Source organism: Trachurus trachurus (genome assembly GCF_905171665.1).
Source record: "Trachurus trachurus genome assembly, chromosome: 6".
NCBI classification, from domain to species: domain Eukaryota; kingdom Metazoa; phylum Chordata; class Actinopteri; order Carangiformes; family Carangidae; genus Trachurus; species Trachurus trachurus.
In genome coordinates, this window is record NC_139897.1 from 30893632 (window position 1) to 30920940 (window position 27309).

A 27309-nucleotide genomic window follows, 5' to 3' on the forward strand; every position below is an offset into this window, starting at 1 on the left:
ATTAGTGCAATAAAAAAAAAAAGAACAGAGAGTGAAAATGTTGGCAAGTTTTGCAAAGAGGAACCAGCACAAACAGGAACAGGGATTCAAACCCAGAAAACTTCTTGCTGTCATGTGACACTTCGACCGCCCCTGTATACCTGCGAGAAAGTAGCTGTTTAGATCCCCAAGGTGTGGTCGGTTTATCCAAATGAGGCTGTTTAGAAGTTTGCTCCGATGTTTCTGGAGAAGTGAAGCTCCCAGAGCTCACAGAGGCAGCAGCTCGTCTGGAGAGCCTGTCAGCCGGCCAACCTCCGTCGTCATCCTGCGAGAAAAGACAATCACTAGCCTAATTGACCCTTCGCGTAAGCCCCGCCCCCTTGGTTACTGTTGCTACGGCGGGCAAGCTTTCACTCCCAGCCATGCTCCTGGCAGTATTTGGTATCGATTTCAAAGGAAATATCAGCAAATTTCTGGATAAACTGTTCTGAGATAATAGAGAGAAGAAGTCACAAAGATCATTCATAGTTTTCAGTGACGTGACTCACGCAGGAGGATAAAACATCTGTTCAACGACACGACTGGACAATGTACAGAGCAGCAGTAAGGACTGGTAATTTTACCGTCTATCAACCCACGAAGACTTAGGTCATCTCACTGGTCATGAAACATTGTCAAACTGCAAGTTTTTGGGCGATTGTGAACCACATACAGCTTTCGCTGCTGTTTTGTTTTCTCCCACCGCTGTATCAGTCAGTGAAAGCAGTCCCTGCCTGGAGGATCCCTCGCCTGAAAGCCCAGGTAAAAGCCCTAAAAGTACAGCTGTCATTTCGGAGGTGAACATATGGTTATCCCCATATTTACACTTGCTCAAGTCGAAAAAAAAGTCCGCTCGTATCTGAACATCTCTATATTGCCGCTGCCGCCGCCGCCACCGCCGTAGTAGCAGCAGCAGCAACAACATCCTTCTCTACAAACAAATGTTTTTCGTTTTTAGTCTCAAAATGTGTCCACAAAAGCAAACGTAATGACTCACTGCGGAAAGCTTGCCAGGCCTATAGTTACGGTTGCTAACGTAGGATTGGACAATAGCCATTTGTGGGAGGAGTTGGCGAAGGGTCAATTAACTTTCCCGCAGGTTTTTAAAGGTTTACCACCGGGTAGTTACATTGTTTTTAGGAGATAAATGCTGGTCTTATTGATGAAATGTAACAATTGTGGCAGTCGCATTAATTTGATTGAATTAAAAGTGAAGCTTCATGTGTGTTTTGGACACAGGAGCAGCGCTGCCTGGGGGCTCTGGAGCCTACGTACAGAAATCACCACATTCACATCAATAAATAAATGTTTTACAATGAACCGATCAGTCTGCATTGAGTTCTATTTTATTTTATTAAGTTAACGTGGTTTTGAATACAGGATTTGTGGCAAAAGTTCATCACGTCTGCTTATGTGAAAGCCAGCAGAGACTACTGATGATGACATATGTGATTGTTAAAGTGGTGTCCCAATTCGTACCCCTTGTAGCTCTGTTTCAAGGGGCAAGGGTTAAGGGGTAGGGCTAGGGGTAGGGATAGGGATGAAAAATAGAATTGGAATTGGGCAATTGTCTCAGTGATGCTTCAATGAAAGATTTCTTAAAATCTGGTCCAAACTTGGACTTTAAAATGTGATTAATCATCAGAGTTTAAAGTTTCAATATCACTGTGACAAAACACAGTTTGGTCCAAGAGCTTTGCGTGACCTTGTGATACAATTCAACAGAAATCTCGAATCTCATCAAGTGAAATGGCAGAGTGACATTCAAAAACACTTCTGTCCGTCATTCAACACTGAAAATCGATCAGGAATCAAACATTTTTATTGTTTGAAAGTCACAGAGCTCAGTTAAAAGACAGTGAACGTCTAAAAATGAAAAATGAAAATAACTAAAATTTGACCAAGAAAAATAAATAAATAAAAACAAAGGCAAAGGTTTTCAGATTAGTTGATTTCTATTTGTTTTTCTTCCTGTTTTCTTTCATTTATTCATCAGATTATTTTCACATCTGTACCTTGAAGATGAACATCACCTGTGTGTTTTTACTGCAGTACAGTCACATTACCACGAGGTGGCAGCAGAGGATGGACTCACCAGATCTCAGACACGAACAGGAGAATCATCATCTATACGACATAGAGTTAATAATATTCATCAGAGGATATCCCAGGAACATTTTTTGTACTTCATTTAACTTCATTAAAGTTTTGATCACTAATTCCACAACAGGATAAACCACAGACTGTGTAAAAACTGGTTTCCAACCCGATGCGGCATCAGCTGGTTGATATTGATTTTTATTAAAACACATTTCATATCATTTTTAAACCTTAGTGACTGTTTTCAACTTTTATATCATCACATCATAATACACTAGTGTAAACCAAGAAGAGACCCCATTATTGCATCAATAATAAAATAACATATGAAGAGGTTTTAAAAATGTGTTTAATAACTAATTACTATATAATAGTATTTATTTATTATAAAAATCAGGTCATAAAGCTCACTTGATAGCATGCAGCTAACTAGTGCTACAAAAAACTAGTTTGATAAATACAAGATTAAGACCCCTTACTTATTTATTTATTTTTGCATTTGCTGTAATTTTTCTGGGAGATTTGCAGCCATAAGATAAAGCTACGCAGGGACATTAGCATGAACATGTTTGGGTCTATTTCTGATCATTTTTACTATCATTTATCCATATTATTGGTATAGGCTATAGGCTACAGGAAGTGACAGGGAGCCTCAAACAGAAATAGTCACATAAAAAAAAGTCTGCACCACAACTTCAGTTTGTTTGATTATTAGAAATGTTTTTATTTAATTTTTTACATTAAAAAAAAGAAAACAAAGTCAAAAGTAACTGTAACTGTTAAATGTAGTTGAGTAAAATGTTTAGTATTTATCTGTAGTGTGAAGAGAAGTCACTCAAAATTGTTCACGAGTTGACAAAGAAAATCTTTTCTGTTTTAGGCGGCGCCAGGTGAGATGATGAGGGGGGCGGAGTCAGAGTTCCCGCTGTTAAAGTACGGGTGGAGCTCGTCGGTGAAGGAGTGGATGAGAGCGGCGGTGTCGGCGTCGTAGAAGGAGACCAGGCGCCCCTCGTAGTCCACCAACACCCCGACCGTCTGCGGCCTCGAGCTCAGAGGGAGCGGCGCCGGAGTCGAGCCGGAACTCCTGGACACGGTCTCGTCGTACAGCTGGATCACCCAGTATCCGTCCGGGTGGGTCGCCAACGGGTGGCGCTCCCTGTCCACCGACTCTCTGACCACGCCCACCTCCCAGCTCGTCTTCCCCCCGACCCCGACCTCGTAGTAGAACCTGCCTTTGGCGAAGCTCTGCCTCCCCAGCACGCAGGGGCAGCGCGTGAACCTCCTCGGCCCGTACGCCACGTCGGCGATCGTGTCCACGCCGTGTCGGACTTGTCTCAGGTCGTGTGACAGGACGAGCCGGGGGTGCGCCGTGTCGGGGTCGAAGGTGAGGTCCGGCAGGGCGTACTGCTGCGCCCGCTTCAGCTCCGCCACGTCCAGCAGCTTCTTCATCTCCTTCTTCATCTCGTTGCCGAGCGCCTCCTCCAGCCGGGCCACCGACAGCAGCTCCACCTCCATCCTCCTCCGCCGCAGCTCCGAGATCTCGTCCTGCAGCAGCCGGACGAAGCCTTCCGCCTGCGCCTCGGCCGCTCTCTGCCGCCGCTCGATGGTCTTGGTGAGCTCGGCCCGGCCCGTCTCCACACACCGCGTCAGGGCGGCGAAGACCCCGGCGGCCTCCGACATCTCTCCGTACGCGGCTTCGTGATCGAGCTCCAGCGAGCGCTTGATCCCCTGGAGCTTCTGTTGATTCCTCTGGATCATCTGCTGAAGCTCGGCCTCCGTCTTCACCAGCTCCACCTTCTTCCCTCCTTCTTCTTCTTCCTTCAGGGGAACCTGTTTCCAGTGATCGATAATGGCCTGCTGCACGCATAAAACTATCACTACGACCACGGTTAACTTGAGCACCTTCTCCCTCCTTTCACAGCAGTTACCCCACGGGAAGCTGCCGCTGTCGTGGTGGTAAGCGGAGTATCTGAACTGACGGACCACGTAGGAGATGAGAGCGTTGACCTGCAGCTCCGGCCTCGGGCGGTGAACCTGTCCACAGGTGGGACACCGGCTGCTGATGTCACCGTCCCAGTGCTCGGTGATGCAGGCGCTGCAGACGTTGTGTCCACACGGTAACGTGACCGGGTCGTTGAGCAGGTCCTGACACACCGAGCACTGCAGCTGCTCCCGGGTCAGCAGACACCTGGTGGCCGCCATCACCTGCACCGAGACAAGTGTAATGTTAAAGCAGAAGTAAGCGATCTGGGGCCTCATTTATCATTGTGGATACACCTTTTTTTACACCCTTTTCCCCCCGTTTTGTGCGTACACACTTTTCTCCGCCAAATTTGGGATCTATCAAGCCAAAACCTGACGGGAAAAAGTGCAGACATTTACACCCATTTTGACCCTGGCGTACCGTGATTTACACCTTTTTTGAGGAACAGGAGGAATTGGCGACACCGTTGCTGAGTCAGAGAACTGCAGCGTGAGAGGGAGAGAGGAGCGGAGTACATTTAGAAGAGCACAGTAGGATTTTTTGAAGTAAGTAGGCTAGTGGTAGTGGTGGACAATTGCTGCTGGTAATCCAACCCTCTCTATAATAACACTAGGCTCTATGTTAATTGATAAACAGAGCGGATTGAGGATTTTGCTTTTACACACTCTAGTGTGACGTCCAACAAGGATCAAACCCGCCAAGTTTAAAAACACACGGGCAGCAGCGCACACTGATCTGCAGCTACTGAGACTGTTATTATTCTGTCACCTGAGTTAACGAGGTGCACATGTGTTTGGAGCTGACGAGAGAATAAAGAGCGAGACAACGCGGCCCTGAGGAGGAACTGTGAAGGACTCTGTAATGGAAAATAACCTAAACCGAGTCCAGTAGAGCTGTAACTGTGTAGTGGAAAGCCTGCTTTACATTGTTTTAACATCTAGGTAAAAATTTCCTGGGATATAGGGGGCAGATTACATACGAGTATTATTCTGTCTGCTCTGCTCTGTGATTAGTTGAGATTTGGGAGGTTTTTGTTTTGTGTGAAATACCCCCCGCAGCAGACAGAGGGGTATGAAACACCATAGGGTGGGGCATTCCTCAGGTATAAATGTTAGGTCTCCCCACTTCTCTTTGTCTTTCCTTTCCATCACCGCTCGGGTGAGGATTGACCTTTCTTTGCAAGGAAATAAAATAATGTCGGCCGACAAAGTCTCTATTTCATTATTCACCAACAGCAAACAGCTAAAAATGTCCACGACACAGGAAGGTGCATTTAAAAAGACAGAGAATCCCTGTCACACACACACGCACACACATTTCCAAAATCAATAATAGTTCAATAAATAAGGGTCTGAAAAAGGAGCCAGGCACCAAACTTAAAACTTTACACCCATACGTTTAACGCTGGCCCCATATACACATAGTCTTCATCAGTGATCACTACATGTAATTTCCTGCAAAGGATTAATAAAGTATCTTTATCTTTAAATGAGCTCCTGCTGATGCTGGAGGCTAAAACAACATCTGGAACATCTGCTGCACTCACCACCACCGAGACTCCAGAGAAACGTAGTCGGTGAAGTTTAAAAGATAAAACAAAACGTCCTCGACTGCAGCTCCAGTGAAGATGGGCCTTAACTTTCAGTTTCCTGGGTAGCTCCTCCTCCTCCTCTTCTTCTCCCTCCTCCCTCTGCTCCTCCTCTTCTTCATCTTCCTCCTCCTCTTCGTCTTCCTAACCCCTCTGCTCCTCCTCCTACTCTTTTTCATCTTCCTATCCCCATGCTCCTCCTCCTGTTCTTCCTCCTCCTCCTCTGATCGAAGCTGTAGTCTGACACCAGACAGCTTCAGTTTTCAAATGTAATGTCTTTTCAGCTATTGAATCTCGTACATGTTAAATAAAAGCACAATGTAAAAACACATGACACATGAATCTATTACTTAAACAAACACAACTGTGTCTGTCAGAATAACCTTCACCCTCAGTAATCACCAGTGATCAATAATGATGTCGGCTAATAGCCTATCATTAATAATCAATTTGAATTGAAATGGCCTTCAATTTCTTGTTGCTCCTGTGGGCAACAATTCAAAACATCAATGCAGGATTTAAACCATTTTAAGCAGAAATGATGAGAATAGACATAAAACATTTTCAATATTTTAATTTTACTCAATTATTATAATAGAATATTCTAGAATAGAATAGTGTAACATCATCCCATAATATTATGAACTCTTCTTCAAACTTTATATTAGGCTATCTATTGTATAATCTGCTTTTACAATATTTTAATGATTTATACTGTTACTCTCCTCTATGTTTTACATTGTATTTAAGCTGTTTTATTATTTGTCTTCACTGAGGTTTTATGCATTAACTACATGAACCACACAAAAAAACAGAGGTAATCTAATAAAATACAACTGTAAAATCCAATTAACTCAATATAAAACACAAGAACAAAGTGATTGTAATCAGAGAACGAGGGTTGAATGTGATTTTAATTTCCTGATAATGACACAGCTACAGCAGAAGGTAAAATATCAGTCACAGCACGAGGTTGACTGATTAAATCAAAAATAAAATAATGTTCAGTGTCAGGTTTAAAACTAAAACAAACATTAACAGGAGATGCTTTTAATTTGGGAGTGACTACACTGCTACATTCATTCATTCACTCAGTAAAGAAAAACTTGAAAGTTGGAGAAAAACTTTGAACTCTGATGTTTGAGGGTTTTTTTTGAGTAGAATGAAGGAGAATAAATAAGATGAATCAGTGCTAATAGCAATGGTCGCTACATGTTAGCAAAACACCAAACATGTTCTCATGATTTGGTTTCATCTATAATTTCATTAATCTATGTTCTCAAATATGTAAATATCTTTAGAAAAGGTCTCGGTCACGTCAGGAGTTCATGGTTAAACTGTTTGATTTTGATCTTCTCTCTGCGATCCGTGTCAAATTAGCGATACAGCTAGCATGCTAGTTGCTAACTGAACTTTTTCAGTGATGTGTTTTGGATGTAGCTTCCTTGTAAATCTTGTGAGTTTCAACTTGAAAGTTATACCAAACAATTTTTCACACGTAGCTCAGCTTTGAGCTTTAGCTTGTTTTTTCCATGTCCTCTGTTGAAAGTTGTGAGATTAACAAGTCTTTTGCATAAACTGTGTAAACATTTGCTACTAAATTGTACAATAAACTTATTTCACTGTGAAATGGTTCTGTTGACAACCAGTTTGCTAACTAACAGTGCTTTTCCCGCCTTCTCAAAAATGTAATTGAAGGAAATGCCATCAAAATCATGCAAACAGGAAGTTAGCATTTCTTCACACAATAGGAAGTTAGCCAGATACAGAAGTTCACTGTTTTTTTTTTTCCCACACAAGACGCAAAGATGATGATTTTCTGTCGTGACCAAACCTTTTCTGATTCGTGGATACGACATTACAACTTGTAGCGCCTAGTTTGGCTACTGTTAGCAGATAGCTAGGTCATGCTGTCTTTACAGCATTTAAAGCGCGTGCTAACATTAGCTCACCAGCTACAGTAGCTAGCCAGGTATTTACTAAATATCTGAGCTAACAGCATGCTAATTAATTTATCAGTAATTGATTTGATGCTAATTGAAACTCTAAACTCTATGATAGTAGGTACTAAAGCATCATGTTTAATTAATGATCACATCCAGGCTACAGGTAAGTCATTTTCTATCCTCTTAAGTCGTCGAATCGACCTCTGTATGCACACATTTGGTTTGTTGTCTGGGTTTTTACAGCAAAGATACAGACTCTGATTGTGCATCCATACACAGTATTAAGACATTAATCAACATGACTGAGGCAGCTGAGCTGAAGGTCTTCACAGATCCACTCAGAAACCACAAACCAAGGCTGGTTAGTCAGGTGGTATATTCCTTTTAGCATCGTGCTGGTGTTTGATCTGTTTCCTTCTGGTAAGATAGACCACACTTGTTTGGATTTGGATTCAAACTGGCTCTGTATAGGTCCATTTCCATTGATTTCTTGCTTAAAAATAAACGTATATGTTTTGAGCTTGGAGTGGGTCCATCATCTTGGATCGGTGAAGACCCGTCACAGCTACACACCCGTCACAGAGAAACAGCTACATCACGAAACCTCGGCTGGTATTTGGTCAGATTAAAATAAAAAAAATCAAGGAGACAGCTTGAAGGTGATTAGTTAGTTGGTGTTTTTCCGGAGCACCGTGAGCTGCTACTGGTTCCCTCCTCCATCTGTTTTGAGTCCAGCTCAACGTCAGCCGGGAGGAAACAGAACCGCTGGTCAACAATCAAACAAATCAAACAAACAATCCATAAAAACACAAACAAACAAACAGCTTTGACAGTCCAGTGCTGAGAAATGTCTGACTTGTCTCTCGGTTGATTGACAAAGCTCCGGATTCTAGAAACCATCATGCACCAAATGATTGCAAATGTTATCTTTACGATTCATCAATTCCTCTCTGAATGAATAACTGGAATATCTTTGATGATCTGAACATCTCCATCCAGAAGTAAATGCAGCTTCACTGTGAATAAAGTGAAAGAATATGACTAAGACTACTGTACAGCATGGATCTAAAAGCAGAATATCAACAATTTAATGCTGCCGTCAGTCTGCGTTGTATTGTCTGAAAACTTAAAATCAACTGTGAGCAGCAGCTACAGAGTGAGTCGACATCAAACGTGCTCACAGTTCAAATATCTCAAATTAAAAACTAGTGTTTAAAAAAATGACAGAAAAGAAAAAAAGATTCTGCAGGAAATATCAACACTGGACTTTACAGAGACATTATTCTTTCTTTTTTTTTTTTTTAGTTAAACACAACCAGGATTCACAAAACTTCACAAAAATTGGTCACATGAACCTTCCACCAATACAATCAATACAATCCATTTAAATAATCTTCATTTCTCAGGAACAAACAAGCAGGAAATAAGTGTAAACTATGTGGTGTATTACAACAGAACCACTGTGTTAGTGTTTGTTTGGTCTGGACACATTTTGGCCTCGTTGCTTATGACCTTTATTAACATAAAGTATGGGAATTTTTGTCTATTTTCAACAAAAGAAATCCTATGACTTTGAACCAGGTTAGGTCAAAACCAGAAGTCATTACAGCAGCTGATTGATGCCTAAGCTTTTGTGTCAAATGATAGGATTTAAAAACCCTACTTGTCTGTAAAACACTCAGCGGCCTTTGGCCCGATCCAGAGTCAGAACCAACCCAGGTGAAGCAGCTTTTAGTTTCTACGCTTCATTGACACCTGAGATCTGCAGAAACTGTCAGTTCGTTCAAATCAGAGCTTCAAACATCAACATTTGCGACTAAATCAAACATATAACATCTTTCTAATCTTGTGCATTCCTCATGTTTTATGGTTTTTTACTTCACTCGTGATGTAATGGTATCAGATATTTCTGTTTAGTGTTGTTAAATGCCATAAAAAGCACTTTGCTGTCTGCATAGTGCTTTGTATATAAACTTGCTTCTTGTGTTCAGTGCTCCACATACTGTTGGCAATGTCGTGTATCTCGTTTGAACATCACAAACATCCAAAGACGTATTTTTAACCTTTGGAAGATTGGCTTGCAGAAACATTTTAGTGTCTGTTGGATTGTTTATTCTCTGATCAGTGGAAGGTTCAGACGATTTTCTTGATGTTTTATGAAACAAAATGAACCAAAGGAACCAGAGCGTCACATCGACATGAGACTGAACATCTGTTCATATCAGTTCGGCTGGCGTTACAGCGACACTACTGCATTTCTAAAGACGATCTCCTTTGTGTCACATCTTCATTTGCATATGGAAATAAGAGATTAAAAACATTCATTCATGTGTGCGCTGTTCAGCTCAATCAGCCACGACCAGCTTGACTGACACAACTTTGTCTAAAACTGAAATTTGAGAATTTTCTTTGTTGTTTTTTCTTACGTTTAAATTGCTGGGAATTAGTTTGTGTAAAAATACATCTTCATAGCTACGACTGGAGCTCAGGTCGTCCTCAGAAACAGTGGGAGCATGACGACGACACTGATGGACGTGTTTGGGAAACAGAATGTAACAGAAACATTCACACAGTCGAACGACATAAACAACAGTGACTGTTCATCACCTGTCAGTGTTTTTTTTGCCCTTCAAGTACTGACCATATGAATCAGATTTACTTTCCTCTTTTCATAAGACCCCATGTGACCCTGGGAATGACCGGCAGGTGTCTGGCATCCTGAAAACATGTAACAGATAACTCCAAATCTCAGATTTTTGTTCTTTAAAATCATTAAAACTGTTTTAAAAAGTGCAAACAAGCTAATACTTACGTAGCAGTTTCTAATCTAATTGTAGGCTATGCTGCGTGAATACAAAAACCTCTAAATCTGGCTGTAACTGGTCAAACCTGAGGCCGAGACCCAAGTCAGAGTCTGAAACACCAAATGAGACCACAACGAGAGTCATTACAAGTCTCGGTGTTAAAAGTTCACAAGGTCAAAACAAGTCTCAATCAAAATGGTCAGAAGATCAAGAGAAGTCCAGTTCTAGAAGTCCAAGTCTAGAAACCTGTTGAGCCAAGACAAGTACGGGTCAGTATGTACGAAAGCTCAGACAAACATCCACAAGACTCAAGACGGGTGATTCCAGAAACCTGCCGGGCCTCTTCGAGTCCCAACAAGCCACAAGACCGACAGAAAAGAGTCAAACGGTCCACAACAAGAATAAAAGACCGGACCTAAACACGGAAGACCTTTGGAAAAGACAGGGCAACGCTGCAATGAGTCCATGTTGCTTTGACCTTTTTCCAGCTAAAGCAGCTTCTGTCTGGTTACACATCACAAGTCAGGATGTAAAGGACTGTAGAGAAAAAAACCCATCACACAGAGCAGGTCTACAGGTCTACAGGTCTACAGGTCAAACACAGATCACTGTATTAGATGTACCTTCACTATCAGAAGTAAACCAGGAGCCAGACACCACACAACCATTCAACCGGTCACATCAAAAACAAGTCCAACCTCCATCGGAGCGTGAACCTTTTTACTCTACGGGTCTAAAGATGATCGGTTGATTGTTTCTTCTCTACATTTAAAGCTGTTTTTCGGAAGCTCGTTTTGTACTTTTTAAACCCAGCAGGTAAAATGATGTCAGACTAAGACCAAGACGTCGAACCTCCAGGTGAAGGATGTGGGTGAGTGTTGCATGGCGACAGCAGGAGTGTTGTCGAAACTGAGCCCGACTCCAGTGTCGGACTGGGAACGATGGGAACAGCGGGGACAGCCGGGTCTATATTGCACAGGGGTTGGTGAGATCCTCGAACACGGCCGGTTCTTCGATCCCTCGTGCAAACAGCTTGATCAACTGGCAGTGCACTCTGGGAAAAGACAAGAAACGGTGTTATAGATCTGAATCATTACATTTTATCTTCTTCACTTTTCTCCTTTATTTTGAAATAGATTTCAGTGCAATACGTTACATGCATTTCCTACTGTGTCTATGTGTTTGCTCCTGTTTTGTTACTTCAAGTGTAAAGCAGTTACTATTATTATCATATTACAATATCTTTTTCAATTTCACTAATGACAATAATGTTCACAATGTGTATGTTTTTTTAGGGTTAAGGTATTTATGAGAGAAATCAAAACTGGGTTAACAACCCTCCTGCTGTCCTCCTGGGTCAAGGAAGACAGGAAGGAAGGAAGGACGAAGGGAAAGAAGTAAGGAAGGAAGGAAGGAAGGAAAAAAGTAAGAAGGAGAAAAGATGGAAGGGGAAAAGGGAAGGAAAGATAGAAGGAGGGGGGGAACAGATTAGGTCAATTGGGTCAAAAAGGAAGGAAGGAAGTAAGGATGAAGTGAAGGAAGGAAGGGAAAAAGGATTGTGGAAAGAAGGAAGGGGAAAAGGAAGGAAAGAAAGATGGATGAAAGGAACAGATTTGTTCAAGGAAGGAAGAAGAAGGAAGAAAGAAGGAAGGAAGGGAGAGAAAAAGGAAGGAAAGAAAGATGGAGGGAGGGAACAGATTTGTTCAAGGAAGGAAGAAGGGAAAGAAGGAAGGGAAAAGGGAAGGAAAGATGGAGGAATAGGGGACAGATCAGGTCAATTGGATCAAAAGAGGAAGGAAGAAGAAGTAAGGACGAAGGGAAGGAAGGAAGGAAGGAAGGAAGGAAGGAAGGAAGGAAGGAAGGAAGGAAGACGGAGGGAGGGAACAGATCTGTTCAAGGAAGGAAGAAGAAGGAAGGAAGGAAGGAAGGAAGGGAGGGAAAAGGAAGGAAGGAAAGAAAGATGGAGGGAGGGAACAGATTTGTTCAAGGAAGGAAGAAGGGAAAGAAGGAAAGGAAAGGAAAGAAAGATGGAGGGATAGGGAACAGATCAGGTCAATTGGATCAATAGAGGAAGGAAGAAGAAGTAAGGACAAAGGGAAGGAAGGAAAGAAGGAAGGGAAAAGGATCGTGGAAAGAAGGAAGGGGCAAAGGAAGGAAAGAAAGATGGATGAAGGGAACAGGTTTGTTCAAGGAAGGAAGAAGGGAAAGAAGGAAGGGAAAAGGGAAGGAAAGATGGAGGGATAGGGAACAGATCAGGTCAATTGGATCAATAGAGGAAGGAAGGAGAAGTAAGGACGAAGGGAGGGAAGGAAGGAAAGAAAGATGGATGAAGGGAACAGATTTGTTCAAGGAAGGAAGAAGAAGGAAGAAAGAAGGAAGGAAGGGAGGGAAAAAGGAAGGAAAGAAAGGAGATTTGTTCAAGGAAGGAAGAAGGAAGGGAAAAGGAAAGGAAAGATGGAGGGATAGGGAACAGATCAGGTCAATTGGATCAAAAGAGGAAGGAAGGAAGGAAAGAAGGAAGGATGGAGGAGGGAAAGAAGAAAGGATGGAGAAAGGGAACAGTACCTGACGTCGATGGCCGTGTGCGTCAGGATCTCTCCGTCGCAGTTCCAGCTGCTGTAGACGGGGGCGCAGCCGCAGGCCGGGTGGTCTCGGCAGATCTGGCTGAAGATCTGGCGCTTGTTGTTGCCTAGCAGCTCCAGCTCCAGGTCCGAGTCGCTCTGGCAGTGGCGCGGCGTGAAGCGGAAACGCCGCACCCGGTGCACCTCCACGAAGCCCAGGTCGAACTGTGCAGAAGAAAGAACAGAACGGGTCACGGATAAAAAATCGATTCACATAAATATCGCAATATATTTTTTGACGATTTTTAAATCGATTTTTTCTTTTTCTTTTTTTTAAAAGGGACAACGAGGAGTTTCTATTTGGTTATAAAAAAGTCTCACGTTAATGTGGATGAATCTCCGCTACCCACACTTGTTAATGGGCCCATTTTCGATAAATATATCGGTTTGTCTCTATCGTTATTTTGTTATTATTAGTGGTGGTGGAAATGCTACTTTCGGTTTCGTGGCGAGTCATGAGAATAACGCAGCCATTCGTTTATGGTTGGAACTACGACGGTATGTGATCGTCTTCGAACCTGTGACTTCAATTCTTGATGAATGAAAACATGAGTCTGTCTTGCGCCGGTCAAAGAATTTCACGGTGCACGGAGGCTCATAAATCTAGTGTGAAAACGCTTTGCTTTTCCAAAAATCCCCGTTGTCCCTTTAAATCGATTTTTTTTTTTCAAAAATCTATTTTTTTCTTTTGATTTTTTTTTTGTTTTTTGAATTTTTTTATAATATTGTGCAATGTGCATTTGTTAGCCTTTTTTTTTTTTTTACATACAGAGAGTACAGGTTTTGAAAAGGGTTTAAGTTCACTTTATAATGGAGTATGTTAATTTATAGGCTCCTACAGTATTTGTGTGCAGATAAACGTTAAAAATGCTGACTAAAAATCGAGAGAATCGGCAATACTGTAGAATTGCAATTTAAATCGAATCGCCATCCCAAAAAATCGTAGAAGAATCGAATCGGGAGAAAAGCATATCGTCCCAGCCCTACGAATAGCCAATAAAACTGATGATTCGTTGCAGCCCTGTAACGGATTTCTCATCTGACTCCGAGTCGTTCGTTCGTACCTGGTCGTCTTTGCTGGTGTGACGCAGGAGGTGTCTGAGGAAATCGAAGCGGGAACATTTCCGGACCAGGATGAGGTCGGTGGTGCCGTCGGCGAGGTGAGCGGCGGGCGAGAGGCCTTTGGGACTGCGAGGACAAGCACAGCTCATACTGGCGGCGTTGATCGCCAAGAACTTCCCTCGGATCGACCTCCAGTCGCCGTCGCTCTCTGGAACAAAGAGCCACCACCAAGATGACTGATACTGTACGACGTTTCATACCGGACAAGAAATCCAACTTTATCTCATCAAACTACAGACTGAACAACTTCAGAGAGTTTATTCCTGACCCTGGGGATGTGATGCCTGATGATCTAGATTGAAAACCCCAGAACTAAAGTCTTATTTCAGCAGCAGAAACTGTCCTAAAGAACCATGAACTTTTTGAGGAACTATTTGCAATTCAACTGCAGAAACCAGGAATTTTAGTTCCAGGTTAAATGATCTATCCGGACAAAGTCACTGGTCACACTACTCTGAAAAGCATGTGTGTATCTGTCTGTGGGGTGAAGCTGTGGAACAAGTTAACTGATGAGATCAAAAAAAAAAGTAAAAATCTGATGCAATTTAAAAATAAGTTAAAAATGTTCATTTTGGAAAGATACAGTCTTGAAGGTGGAGAATGATTTTAAATGTAGGTAGGAATGATTTGACAAATGTTAAATGTCTATTTTTTGCTTGGTATTTGCTGAGTATGTACATGTAGGTGTGTGTATATGTGTGTAGATGGCATGTATGCTTGTTTGTTTATGTAAAGGTACTGTATATTATACATATATTTACATGTATGGTGTAAGGTTAGGACATCTATAAGCTTGTAGCTTCAGCCCTGACCCTTTCCATCAGCCATGCAGCCCTGCTTCTAGAGGGATGTGTAACTGTTTTTTTGTGGTTTTATTTATTTGTTTATTTTTATTTTTATTTTATTTATTTAAATAATGTTTTTTGATACATGATCTGCTGTTGGTTCTAGTTTACCAGGCTGTGGTGTACCACAGGGCTTCATTCATGGCCCACTGTTATTTTCCAAATACAGCATATTCATGGGTACAAGATATATCATGTAAAATAAGATGGTTTTGAACCAGTTGGAAGCTCCATCACTTACACAGGGTTTATACAGCAATCTTGAAGTTAATTTTAATACCTTTTTAAGACTTTTTCAAGACCTTCTCAATATTTTTTAATACCTCACCGCAACTTCAAGCTGTAACCATTTACATCAGTGACACTTTTAACGTACTTACAGGTTTAGTTTGTGATAAAGACTAAAGACCACTAGATACAACAGAATTCAAAATAGGCTGGGATGATAAATCAAAGACAAATTTGATCAAAAAACTAAACAAAAAAACAAAAACAACAATCTTCTTTTCTTTTTTATGTACCGGTTCATCTTTGGTTTTTAATAAAATGAATAAATTCACACACTTTTACAATGTTTTTTAGGACTCAAACTCTTGGACAGCTAATTCAGAAATAATACCTTCAAAATGTAAGACTTTATAAAGCCGTGAAAATACTTTTTAATACTTTTTAAGGGTCTTAATTTTCCCCAAATTGATTTATCACCTTTTAATACTTTTCAAGACCCCACGGATCTGTTGAACTTACCGCTGTCTGATGATTCATCCACCTCGTACTTCTCAGATCGCTCCGACAGAAGCTGCCCGTTGTGTTGACAAACCACACAGCTGGAAATTCACAGACAGAAAAAAAACAAAACAAAATGAAACAATAATGACATCATGTAAGAACTTTATTTCAGCCGTTCCACACATTTGAATTGACCTCTGGCTAAACCCCGCCCCCTCCACTCACTCCGACAAACAGTCAACATTCGGTGACAGTTGCTATGGCAACAGCTGTCACAGTAGAGACATTTCATAGGAGGCAATTGATGATTTTTGGAGACAGAAAGATTAAATATCATCTCGAAGTCACCAAAACTTCACTTAGCTTTACTGCTATGGCTGCCGGTTGCCGCGAAACCCCGATAGCGACAGGCTAATTTCTGTTAGCCTGTCTATGGAGTTTTGCATTATACGTTAGCATTAAGCTAGCGGACTTTATGCTTAGTTGTGATACTGGCTAACATCTAAACATCTCTGACAATATGTTGCCTCAAATATGTTGTTGACTTAACTTAGAACAGATGTAGACGTCCTTGTTAAGTTTATCCACGTTTAGTTGGTGTTGTGGTCTACCGCATAACTTTATCCAGAGCAGACACTTCTCTTGGTTGAGATGTGGCTTGGGAAAAGGTAAAAAAAATCCACCCCGTCGCCCAGCCTCTCGGGATTTCAATGGACGTGGAAGCAGAGAATGTCCGAGTGTATGGGCTAGCTATGCGCACTGTGATTGGCTCATCGCGTTTGGGGGCGTGGCTTAGCCATAGGTCAATTCTTGAATGATTTTATTTTTTAAATCAAAACATCTTCCTCACCCTGACAGACACCTGGTGGCGTCCCGCGGCGTCCCCACGATGCCTCTGGCCGGCAGGTAGGACACGGTTCCCTCGTAGTAGTGATGAGTCAGGAACATCTTCAGACCTGTAGGATGAAACCAGCTCAGTGTTAACCACCGGGATCATCATCAGTTCACTGGTCTCTTCTTCACATACTGCGTTGTCGCGTTGTCCCGTCTGTACCTGACAAGTCGTATCTGGCCGGTCCCATCCACCTCTTCCTCTCGCTGTCGGTTAACACGTCGCCGTAGAAACCGTATCCCAGCAGGGAGACGGAGTATCGAAGGAAGGTGTTGTTGTGGTGAACGGAGCACACGTCCATCGGCTGAGAGTCACCTGAACATATAAGGTTAATATTATGTTATATTATATTATATTTAAAGGGATAGTTCACCCAAAATTGAAATTTCACTCATTATCTACTCACCCAGTCATTACGACTAAGGGCTGGGAGAAGTTTCAGAGTTATCCGTGGCTTATCTGAGTTACAGGGGGTCAAAATTGTCCCGAAAAAAATTAAATAAGTCTATATTTCAAGCTTGTTTGTAGCGGAAGCTCCTCTTCCTGGTTTGTCAAATTTGGATGAACCGGGGTCCGTCCTCTTCCCAGTTTGACGAACTGGGAAGAGGAGCTTCCGCTACAAACAAGCTTGAAATTTAGACTTATTTAATTTTTTTCGGGACAATTTCGCATTTCGGGGCTTCAATACAAGACGGACATTACATACGAGCAGCATGGAGGTATTTGGATGTTTTTTGGTGTGTCTTTTTGTTACAAAGACAGTTGGAATCCATTTGCAACCGTCATATTGACATGCACTGCTACGCCGAGACCCCCTGTAACTCAGAGAAGCCACGGAGGACTCTGAAACTTCTCCCAGCCCTGAAAGTCGACATGAGGGTGAGTAGATAATGAGTGAAATATCAATTTTGGGTGAACTATCCCTTTAATTAAGTTATATTATATTATATTATGTTACAGTAAGTGGTGACTGACCCACTATGATGTGCAGTGCAGAGGTCACGGGGTCGTTGGTGCCGACTGTGGCGAAGCAGATACAGTCGGTGGAACCTGAAACAAACAAACAGATTAAAAGTGTTAATCAATGATCTCGCTGCCTCTCATTGGATATTGATCAGTTTCAAATCCAGGATCAGCACATACAGTAGCTACATCCTCCTGAAGCTGCTTTAAAAAAAAAAATAGCTGGAGAGGATTTCACTGGATTATTTTAGCTCTCTGATTGGCTGAGAAGACAAAGTTTTATTCATGGTAGCATCGTTATATAAATATTTTGTAGAGAAAAGCTGTATGTAGGGCTTTACAGTAGAGATTTGTCTGTATGTTTTCTTGTGTTTGTAATGTGTTTCCTGGTGTGTTTTACTGTGTTTAAAATGATTTTTCCAGCTGTGTTTATTGTGTCAACACAAACACTCTGTTCCCTCTTGTGTTCAATGTGTTTCCAGATGTGTTTACTGTATTCTCATGTGTTTTAAGTCTTTTTCCAGATGTTTCCACTGTGTGAACAGGTGTATTCCCAGCTGCACTGAAAGTTCTACTTGGTTTTAAACAGAATTATTTAAATTTTCAATCATTTACTTCAGAAAACAGAGCCTTTAATACATTTTTTTTTAATGTAAATAGAGAAACAATATACATGTTTTTTTTTTACAACCTTTAATCTTGTTAAAGCAGAAGTAAGCGATCCGGTCGTTTTGGCTAATGCTGCGTTCCAGGCAGGCTTTTGAAACCGTAAATTACAGCTTCAAGTCACGACTTTGTAGCGTTCCAGGCAACCCACTCGTGTTTTTCCGACCTGTTTTACCTGTGAAAGTCACTATAACGGCCACTCGTAACTTCTGACCCGTGAACTCGTACCAGATCGAACTGGTACGACTTCACAGGTCGGAAAAACACGAGTTACGAGTTTCCTTGAACGCACCATAACGTCTTGTCAGCCGATGGAGTTAGCAGCCCCCGCCCTCGTCATGGATCTATTGGTCCTTGTCCCTACGTCAACACATTCAGGTGCATCCCTTGGCTGCACACACAGCCCTTCATGCCGTTCTCTCTCCTCATTGGATAAAGGTTGTAGGATACAAGAAAAGTTTTCTCCTCGGCTCAGAGCAGAGCAGAGGGACTGACAGACCCGTGTTTCAGACCAAACACTCTATGTAAGTGATTGCTGTTGGAAGATATAACTATTTAAGACTTATATTAACACAAAAATATCGCTTACTTCTGCTTTAATTTGTTAAAACATATAGAGTGATTATCACCTCCATTTTTATTTAAATTTTCTGGCACTTTTTTATATCGGAGCAGGAATTATATTGAATTTGTACTGAAAAAAAAAAGGATAGAGGATAAAAATATCGACCACCCGGCGCCGCGTCTCCGTCTCTGACCTGCAGGAATGATTCCGATCCGGAGCGAACAGGGAAGCAGCGTCTCATCCGGACAGTTCGGGTCCACGGCGCCGTCCATCTGCGTCCTCCAGATCAGCCCGTGGACGATCTCGCTGAACATGCCGTCGCCGCCGACACACACCACGCTGCCGCCGCCGAGGGAGAGGGAGAGGAGGAGGGGGGGTCAGAGGTCAGAGGTCACAGTGTTTATCCAGGAATCTTTAAGTTAATTTTAAAACCTTTTTAAGACTTTTTCAAGACCTTCTCAATATTTTTCAATAGCTCACCGCCACTTCAAGCTGTAACCATTTACATCAGTGACAGTTTTAGTTTGCGATAAAGACTATAGACCACTATGATATAACATAATTCAAAATAGGCTAGGATAATAAATCAAAGGCAAAGTTTATCAAAAAAAAACATTGCTCCACTCTCAAAAAAACAAAAACAACAATCATCTTTTCTTTTTTATGTACCAGTTCATCTTTATTTTTTAATAAAATGAATAAATTCACACACTTTTACAGTGTTTTTTAGGACTCAAACTCTTGGACAGCTAATTAAGTAAAAATACTAGGGGTGGGAGAAAAAATCGATTCACATAAGTATCGCAATATCTTTTTTGACGATTTTTTTTTTTTTTTTAAGAATTTTTTTTTTTTGGAATTTTATTTTATTTTTTGGAATATTTTTAAATATTGTGCAATGTGCATTTGTTAGCCTTTTTTACATACAGAGAGTACAGGTTTTGAAAAGGGTTATAAGGGTATAAAGTAGTGCTGCACGATTTGATAAAAATGTGCGATTGCGATTATGGTGGAAAATATTGCGATTTGCGATTGCGATTACGATATTGTAAATTAATGCTGTAAGGAGTCTATTTGCTTGATTATCAAGCACAGCACAGGAAATAACCATATTTTAGGAGTGTATTTCTCAAATAATAAGTGTTTCCTTACAGTATCTTTGTATTAAATAAAAATAGGTAACTTTTTGTGCAGTTTCATAGTCTACTGCGATGCCATCATTTATTACAATGCCTTTCTCCCCCCTCCCTCCTCTCACAGTACACAGGTACACAGGTAGGACACAGAGACAGACAGACAGACAGACAGACACACACACAAGCACGCACGCGCGCGCACACACAACGGACGAGAGGAGACGGCAAATGAGTGTGGCTGTTACCGTAAAATAAAAATAAAAAATAAATTAAAAAGACAGTTAAAAGAAAACCAAACACTGGAGCTTTCTGGACGTTCGCCCCAACAGGCATATTACACCTCCTCGTTTTTTAAACGCATTGCACATGTTGCGGAGGAAAACACAGTTCGCTCCGTGACGCTAAAGCTCCACACCTGCTGTAATCACGGGGAGACGGTCCTGCAGCACACGGAGCGCTGTCTGCCAGCTGGGTAGTCACATGATCAGACCTGCTGGTCACATGACTACTGACGGAGTCTGCTATGCTGCACACATTAGCGGCTCTGCTCCACACACTACAGGAGTTAAAGTCCCGTTTACAGGCTCACGCGGTCGCACATTTATGTACTTTAAATCGCCAATCGCACTCTTTCGTGCGATTACGTAATCGCACGGCGTGACATCGCGATTGCGATTGCGATTAGATTAATCGTGCAGCACTAGTATAAAGTTCACTTTATAATGGAGTATGTTAATTTATAGGCTCCTACAGTATTTGTGTGCAGATAAATATTAAAAATGCAGACTAAAAATCGAGAGAATCTGCAATATCGTAGAATCGCAATTTAAATCGAATCGCCATCCAAAAAATCGTAGAAGAATCGAATCGGGAGAAAAGCGTATCGTCCCAGCCCTAAAAAATACCTCCAAAATTTAAGACTTTATAAATTAGTGAAAAGACTTTTTAATACTTTTTAAGGGTCTTAATTTTCCCAAAATTGATTTATCACCTTTTAATACTTTTCAAGACCCCGTGGATACCCTGTTGTAACCTGATAAAATAAAATAAAACACAACTCACCCGTCGTACTTCTTCAGCTCCGCCTCCTTCCTCAGGTGATCCCTCGCGTGATTGGCGTACTCCGTCACTATGACGACGACAAACACACAAATACAACGTTCAGATGTTTGAACACTGAAGCAGGAAGTTGCTGCAGCAGCAGCAGCGGCGGTGATGATGCAGGACGTACCGATGACGTCAGTAGAGACGCCGGCCTCAGCGAACAGCGGAGCGACCTTCTGCTCGTAGATACGTTTACCCTGACGCTTCCCGCCGAACGGGTTGATGTAGATCAGCAGCTGCTTGGGTCGGTCGGCTGGAAACAACAACAACAAAGGTTTTTTTTCTTTTTTACTGAAATAATCAAGACATTCCTATTAAAAACAAGGCAATCATGCTTAAAACGTTTGAAAGATCATCTTGAACATACAATGCATGAACAAAATAATAATGATGAGAGATGAGAGCAGTGTATACAAACAGTTACAATCAGCAGCATCTTTATATCAATTTCCATGAAAATGGTCTTACAAAGTCTTTCAGGTTGGTCCTTGTATCTTACCCAATTTTTGAAATTTGACTTTGCAATTGTTAGAATTAGGTTTTTCATAAATCTCTTGTCTTGGGGTGTATTACGACCCAATATAATATTTGACATATTCACAACAAATCCTAGTTTCACATGAGACATCAGATTAAAAACCTGTTCCCAGAAATGACTCAGGCTTTTACTCGATATAAACATTATGCTCTGTGTCTTCTGGTACCAGACTGACAGCACACAGTGGAGTTGGGGCGAGTTTCCATTTATACAAGTTTGACATATTAGGAAGAATCCAATATTTTAAAATTAAATTCTGATAATTTTCTCTCTGGAGAGAGTTTTATTGTTTGTACCTGCCACACCCTACCCCATGTGATGGCTTATATGCCTGCATGTATGATACAGTTGTTTTCTTGTATATTGTTTTACAGCTACATCCCGTTTAATCTCCACATTTATTGTTCGTATTGTCGACTCTGGCATTTTTACTGTTTAACATTGAGAGAATGACGAATAATGCATATTACACACACACATCATACCTCCTTCTCTCTTCTTTTATTTCTTTTATCATTATTATTATTGCTGCTCATTGTTGTTGTTGTGTTGTACTATTGTTGTTTTGTAATTGCTCTTTTTATTAATTGCTGGCTTCTATGACGAGGACAGCAAAGTAAGAATTTCATTGTCAGGGAAACTCACCTTTCCACTGTGCAAATGACAATAAACACTTTGAACTTTGAACTTTGAATATCAGCCTGTGAATTCATTGTGTGTTAATCAGTGTGTTGGTGTGAAGTGGTACCGATGGCGGCGAGCTGCTCCCTGATGCTGCTGACCCAGCGGTGGCGCAGCGCCCCCTCTGGACAGGTGAAGGTGACCTCAGCGCTCCGCCAGCGGTGCTGCCGACTCCTCTCCACGTACAACACTGAGACACAACAAACACAACAAACACAACCTCAACTTCAGATCTCAACTCACGTTTCTACTTCAAATCAATGTGTGCTTTTATTGTGAAAAACCTTTAGTCACCATGGTCTCATGTTATGTCATTCAGTCACAACTGTCAAGTGTGATTCCAGATGTTTTTTAACTGTTTCTGGGTATTTTCTTTTCCAGATGTCGAATGCACACCTTCTTCCAGATGTGTTCAATGTTTCCAGATGTGTTTAATGCATTTTCCAGATGTTTTCACTGTGTTTACAGATGCTGAGTGTTACAGTATCTTTGCTTCCAGTTGTGTTTTCTAGTGTTTTCATGCATTTCCTGATTTGTTTATTGTGTTTTAAAGCTGTCTGCAGGTTCTCCAGGTGTTTGTACAGGAAGTGTGTTTCCAGATGTGTCTCCAGGTGTGCTAACTGTGTGTACAGGTGTGTTTCCAGATGTGTTTGAAGATGCTGAGTGTTACCTTTACTTCCAGTTGTGTTTTCTAGTGTTTTCATGCATTTCCTGTTGTGTTTATTGTGTTTTAAAGCTGTCTGCAGGTTCTCCAGGTGTGTTAACTGTATGTACAGGTGAGGTGTGTTTCCAGATGTGTGTGTGTGTGTGTGTACCTGTGAAGGCCTGCCTGCAGTCCTTTCCCTCTCTCTCTTTGATCTTCTTCCAGCTGCCATCGTCTCTTCGTCCCTTGACGTTTTCCTCCTCTTCCTCTCGGACAGAGATGATCTCTGACACCGACACGCTGTGGTGCACACCTGGAACACACACACACACACACACACACACACACACACACACACACACACACACACACACACACACACACACACACACACACACACACACACACACACACACACACACACACACACACACACACACACACACACACACACACACACACACACACACACACACACACACACACACACACACACACACACACACACACACACACACAGCGTTATGACCCAGCAGCACCTTCCTCTCTCTTACATGTCAGATTCCTGCGTCTCTCTGTGGCACTTGAACGCACCGTCAGACAAACAGGTTCGACTCTCACTTCCAGTTTCAGGTTTGAGCTTCGACTGCGACCGAAATAAAATAAAAAAACACACATGATGAAGTTCACGTGACATTTAAAGACACGAAGTGAAACCAGATGTTTATTAGAAAATTAAAACAAATCAATTCAGAACAAAACGAGATCAACAGCTCCAAGTTCAACGTCCAGATGTTTATGTTTGTTCTGTATTCATGAAGAACAAATGAACATGAGTTTGTTACACAGCGTCGGGAGGGAAACCGAAACCTGCCGAGGTGAAATCCTGCCGCCGTTTCCACGGAGACGACCGCAGACCGGGACAAACTGAGAAACGCGAGACGAGACGAATGAATCTGAGACCAAACGGACACAGACTCACATATTAGGATGATTAATGAAGTAAATAATAAATGTGAGCAGTGTCACTTCCTCTTCTATTCTTGTTCAGTTGTTGTTGGATTTTTCTTTTTTTTTTAACTGATTCTTCATTATTTATTTATTTATTTATTTTATTTATTGTTCTTTGCACAATTCATTAGGTCAAAGGTCGGTGTAATAATAACAAATTAACTAAAATCAAAATGAGATAATTAACTGTGAACGACCTGAGTCGATTATAGATTTTCTTTGTACGATTATTGTCAGAGAAATAATCACGTTGTTACGATTATCACGATTATTACGCATTAGCCTAATTAATTTCTCAAATATATGAATGTGTAAAATCAAACACAGTCAAAATATAATTACATTACAAATCTTTACACTAAATATTTTAAGTATCTACTATTCATATGTAACCAGTTATTAATCCTCCAGGGGAAGTGTTTTAAATATTCAAATCATTAATTGTCATCTATACCAAATGTTTAAGTTTATTTTAATTGTTTGTTTTTTATCACAAATGAGACGCTAACATTTAAATTTCTACCATGTTACGTTAGGTAAATGGACCAGTATTTCTTACATTTACTTTAACTTTTGTGCACATCTGCCTCTGTGTTTCCAAAATAATCCTTTTTTGGAAAGTGATGGTATTTAAGAATCTTTACGATTCATTAATTAATTGTGGCGTTTAATACCGCGATTAATTGTGAAAACAAGTAATTGTGACATCCCTAGCCTCAACATTATCACACACACACACAGGCAACATAAACACAAGGCTAAGAGCGGGTGATGATAAACAGCTGGTGAAACGTGGACAGAGGAGGAGGAAGCTGCAGCTGCCGTCAGGTTGCCAAGACGACGGCGTCATCACTGCTGCTGCTGGTGATGATGATGAGGATGATGATGATGATGATGAGTCATCGGTGCAGAAGACGAAGAAGCAGAATGAGTGTTGAGTGTTGAGTGTTTAGTGCAGCTGAAGTCGTCGCTGTGAAGCTGCTGCTGCTTTGAATATTCAAAACGCTGTGTTTTCTGCGTCAGGACGCCGGCACATGAACGCACCACCTGGTCTCATCTCATCTGTGACATCAGCGCGTTCATTAACTCTAAAAAGTTGTTGTTGTTGTTGTTGATAAGAGACAAAAAGATCCACAACACAACATGTCAGCATGTGAATAAACAAGTATTGATAAAATATTGTAGCGTGCTGGGGAGGGTAGATGTAGGCCGGGGTTTCCCAGCATGCTTTGTGACAGTGTGTCTGTGAGTTTAAGTTAGTGTTACCTCTGTTTTAAACCACCACAAATGTTATCTTTTGCAGTTTTGCAACTTTCAGTGTTCCTGTCTTATTGTTTACGGTCTAATTCATTGATCTATTTAGTTATAATTACTGTTAGGAAATCACCTTGACACCATAAGTGAGGTTATGTGTGTGGTCAGAGACCTCCCTTCATTCATGTGTTTTCTGTGTTCAGAGCATAATAAAGTGGCATCTCCTGGAGTCGAGCAGTGTATGGAGCACAGGAGCTGCAGATAAAGCTAGAAGTAGTCTCTGTTTGAGTTTGCTGTAACTTCAAACCCTAGATTGCCACAATATCAATACACCATTGATGCAGTTTCACGTCATGAAATATTGTGATGTCACAGTGTTTCTATATTTTCTCACAGTCGTACTTCACTCATCTGTGATTGATTTTAGATCTGAACCATTTACAAACCATTAAATTTTTATCTTTTTCACTTTTCTCTTTTATTTTGAAATAGATTTCAGTGCAATACGTTACATGTATTTCCTACTGCATCTATGTGTTTGCTTTGTTACGGTACTATTATTATCATATTACAATATATTTTCCATTTCACTAATGACAATAATGTTTACAACGTGTATGTTATTTTTAGGGTTAAGGTTTTTATTCACCATCATTTTACACAATTGTGTTGTGTTTGTGCTCATAATTTACATTCTATTCTATTCTATCATATGCTTTTCTGTTCTTGGATGGTGTTTTAAGCACTTTTTATTACTGTTTATGTGCCTTTCTGTGTCTTTTAACATATTACTGGAGCCCTGCACAATCCCCCATGAGCCTGGACTTTGGTTTGTGCATAAATAAATCTCATCTCATTATTATTATTATACACAGCTCTTTAATTGATTCTTATTGATTGATTACAGCTCTTCAAAGTGAAGTATTGATTATTTTCAGTGACTTCCTTCAGCACCACCTCTGCTCTAAAGGTGAGAGCAGAACAAAGGAGGAGGCCTCGTGCTGCTGATGTAGAAGAGACATTTGAGACTTTTAAACATGATTAAAGGAGTTTTTTTTTCTTTTTTATGTAACTACGGGAGCCGAGCAGGAGGTGTCCCCGTGCCCTGCCCCTGCCTGCAGCCTCTCTCTGACCTCCACAGATTGTGTGTCACACTGGAAGAAGTGTGTATGTGTGTGTGTGTGTGTGTGTGTGTGTGTGTGTGTGTGTGTGTGTGTGTGTGTGTGTGTGTGTGTGTGTGTGTGTGTGTGTGTGTGTGTGTGTGTGTTAGGTAACCGGATACAGCCGCAGTCTCACTTTACTGCCTCATTGTGTCTCTCTCTATCTGATAATAATAATAATGATTATTATTGTAATGTCACCTACTACAGGTCCCAACATGTCCTCTCCTCCTCTCTCTGCGTCCTCTCTGCCCTTTGTTTATTATCACACTGGATGTCGTGGTGCGTTTAAGGCCACACAAACAGAAAGACACACACATAAACAGACAGACAGACAAAGAGACACACACAAACACACACACAGAACAGTTTTCCGGGTCTTACTGGGCTTGAACGGGTGGTACACCGGGCTGGAGGTCCGTCTCTTCCAGGTCAGCAGGCACCGGCTCAGGCTCACGTCGTACGCCGTGTTTCGGACGCGGAGCTCGGACAACAACAGCAGCCTGCCCGCCGCCGCCGACGACCGCTCCATCTGCGGTGTCCTACCCGGGGGAAGGTTACCTCCGACCGGCCATGTTCCCTCCGTGTGTCCGCTGAGGCTCCGGTGGTGGAAAGAAGAAAAAACTCCGCTTTAATTAAAACAATCCAGCAGCGGTGGTGGTGGTGTGTCCGTGTAGCGGTCCTGGATGTTTTTTTTTTCTGACAGATAGCGGTTTCTGACCGGAAGTAGGAGGAGCCAGGCGGTGCGTTCGCGTACTGCACAAAAACTGGGATTATTGAGCTTTCTAGTAGGTCACCGTTATTTGGGATTGTGGTGGAGCCTTTTTTGTGTGTTTTAAAAGTTTAATCAAAAACAGATAATTACAAAAGTAATTTAAAAACGTAATATACGATGTGTGCCGTTCATTTCTCTATTCTTGTGGTGATCGTGTATAAATT

General features: G+C 41.4%; 2 protein-coding genes across 2 annotated transcripts; both read right to left on the reverse strand.

Moving 5' to 3' along the window:
- Nucleotides 1–2994: 2994 nt before the first annotated feature.
- Nucleotides 2995–4320, reverse strand: LOC310987939 (E3 ubiquitin-protein ligase TRIM39-like; the record flags this gene model as incomplete). Its single annotated transcript, XM_083974408.1, has 1 exon — nucleotides 2995–4320. One exon carries the CDS (start codon nucleotides 4318–4320, stop codon nucleotides 2995–2997), a length of 1326 nt encoding a protein of 441 aa, XP_083830534.1.
- Nucleotides 4321–9019: 4699 nt separating this feature from the next.
- LOC310987574 (ceramide kinase-like) lies at nucleotides 9020–27048 on the reverse strand. Its single transcript, XM_083973891.1, has 13 exons — nucleotides 26755–27048; nucleotides 23118–23258; nucleotides 22370–22492; nucleotides 21211–21336; nucleotides 21042–21108; nucleotides 19037–19182; nucleotides 17625–17699; nucleotides 16812–16964; nucleotides 16608–16713; nucleotides 15776–15855; nucleotides 14126–14331; nucleotides 13006–13226; nucleotides 9020–11494 (listed from the first exon to the last, which is right to left on the reverse strand). Exons 1-13 carry the CDS (start codon nucleotides 26900–26902, stop codon nucleotides 11407–11409), a joined length of 1680 nt encoding a protein of 559 aa, XP_083830017.1. The 5' UTR covers nucleotides 26903–27048; the 3' UTR covers nucleotides 9020–11406.
- Nucleotides 27049–27309: the final 261 nt, after the last annotated feature.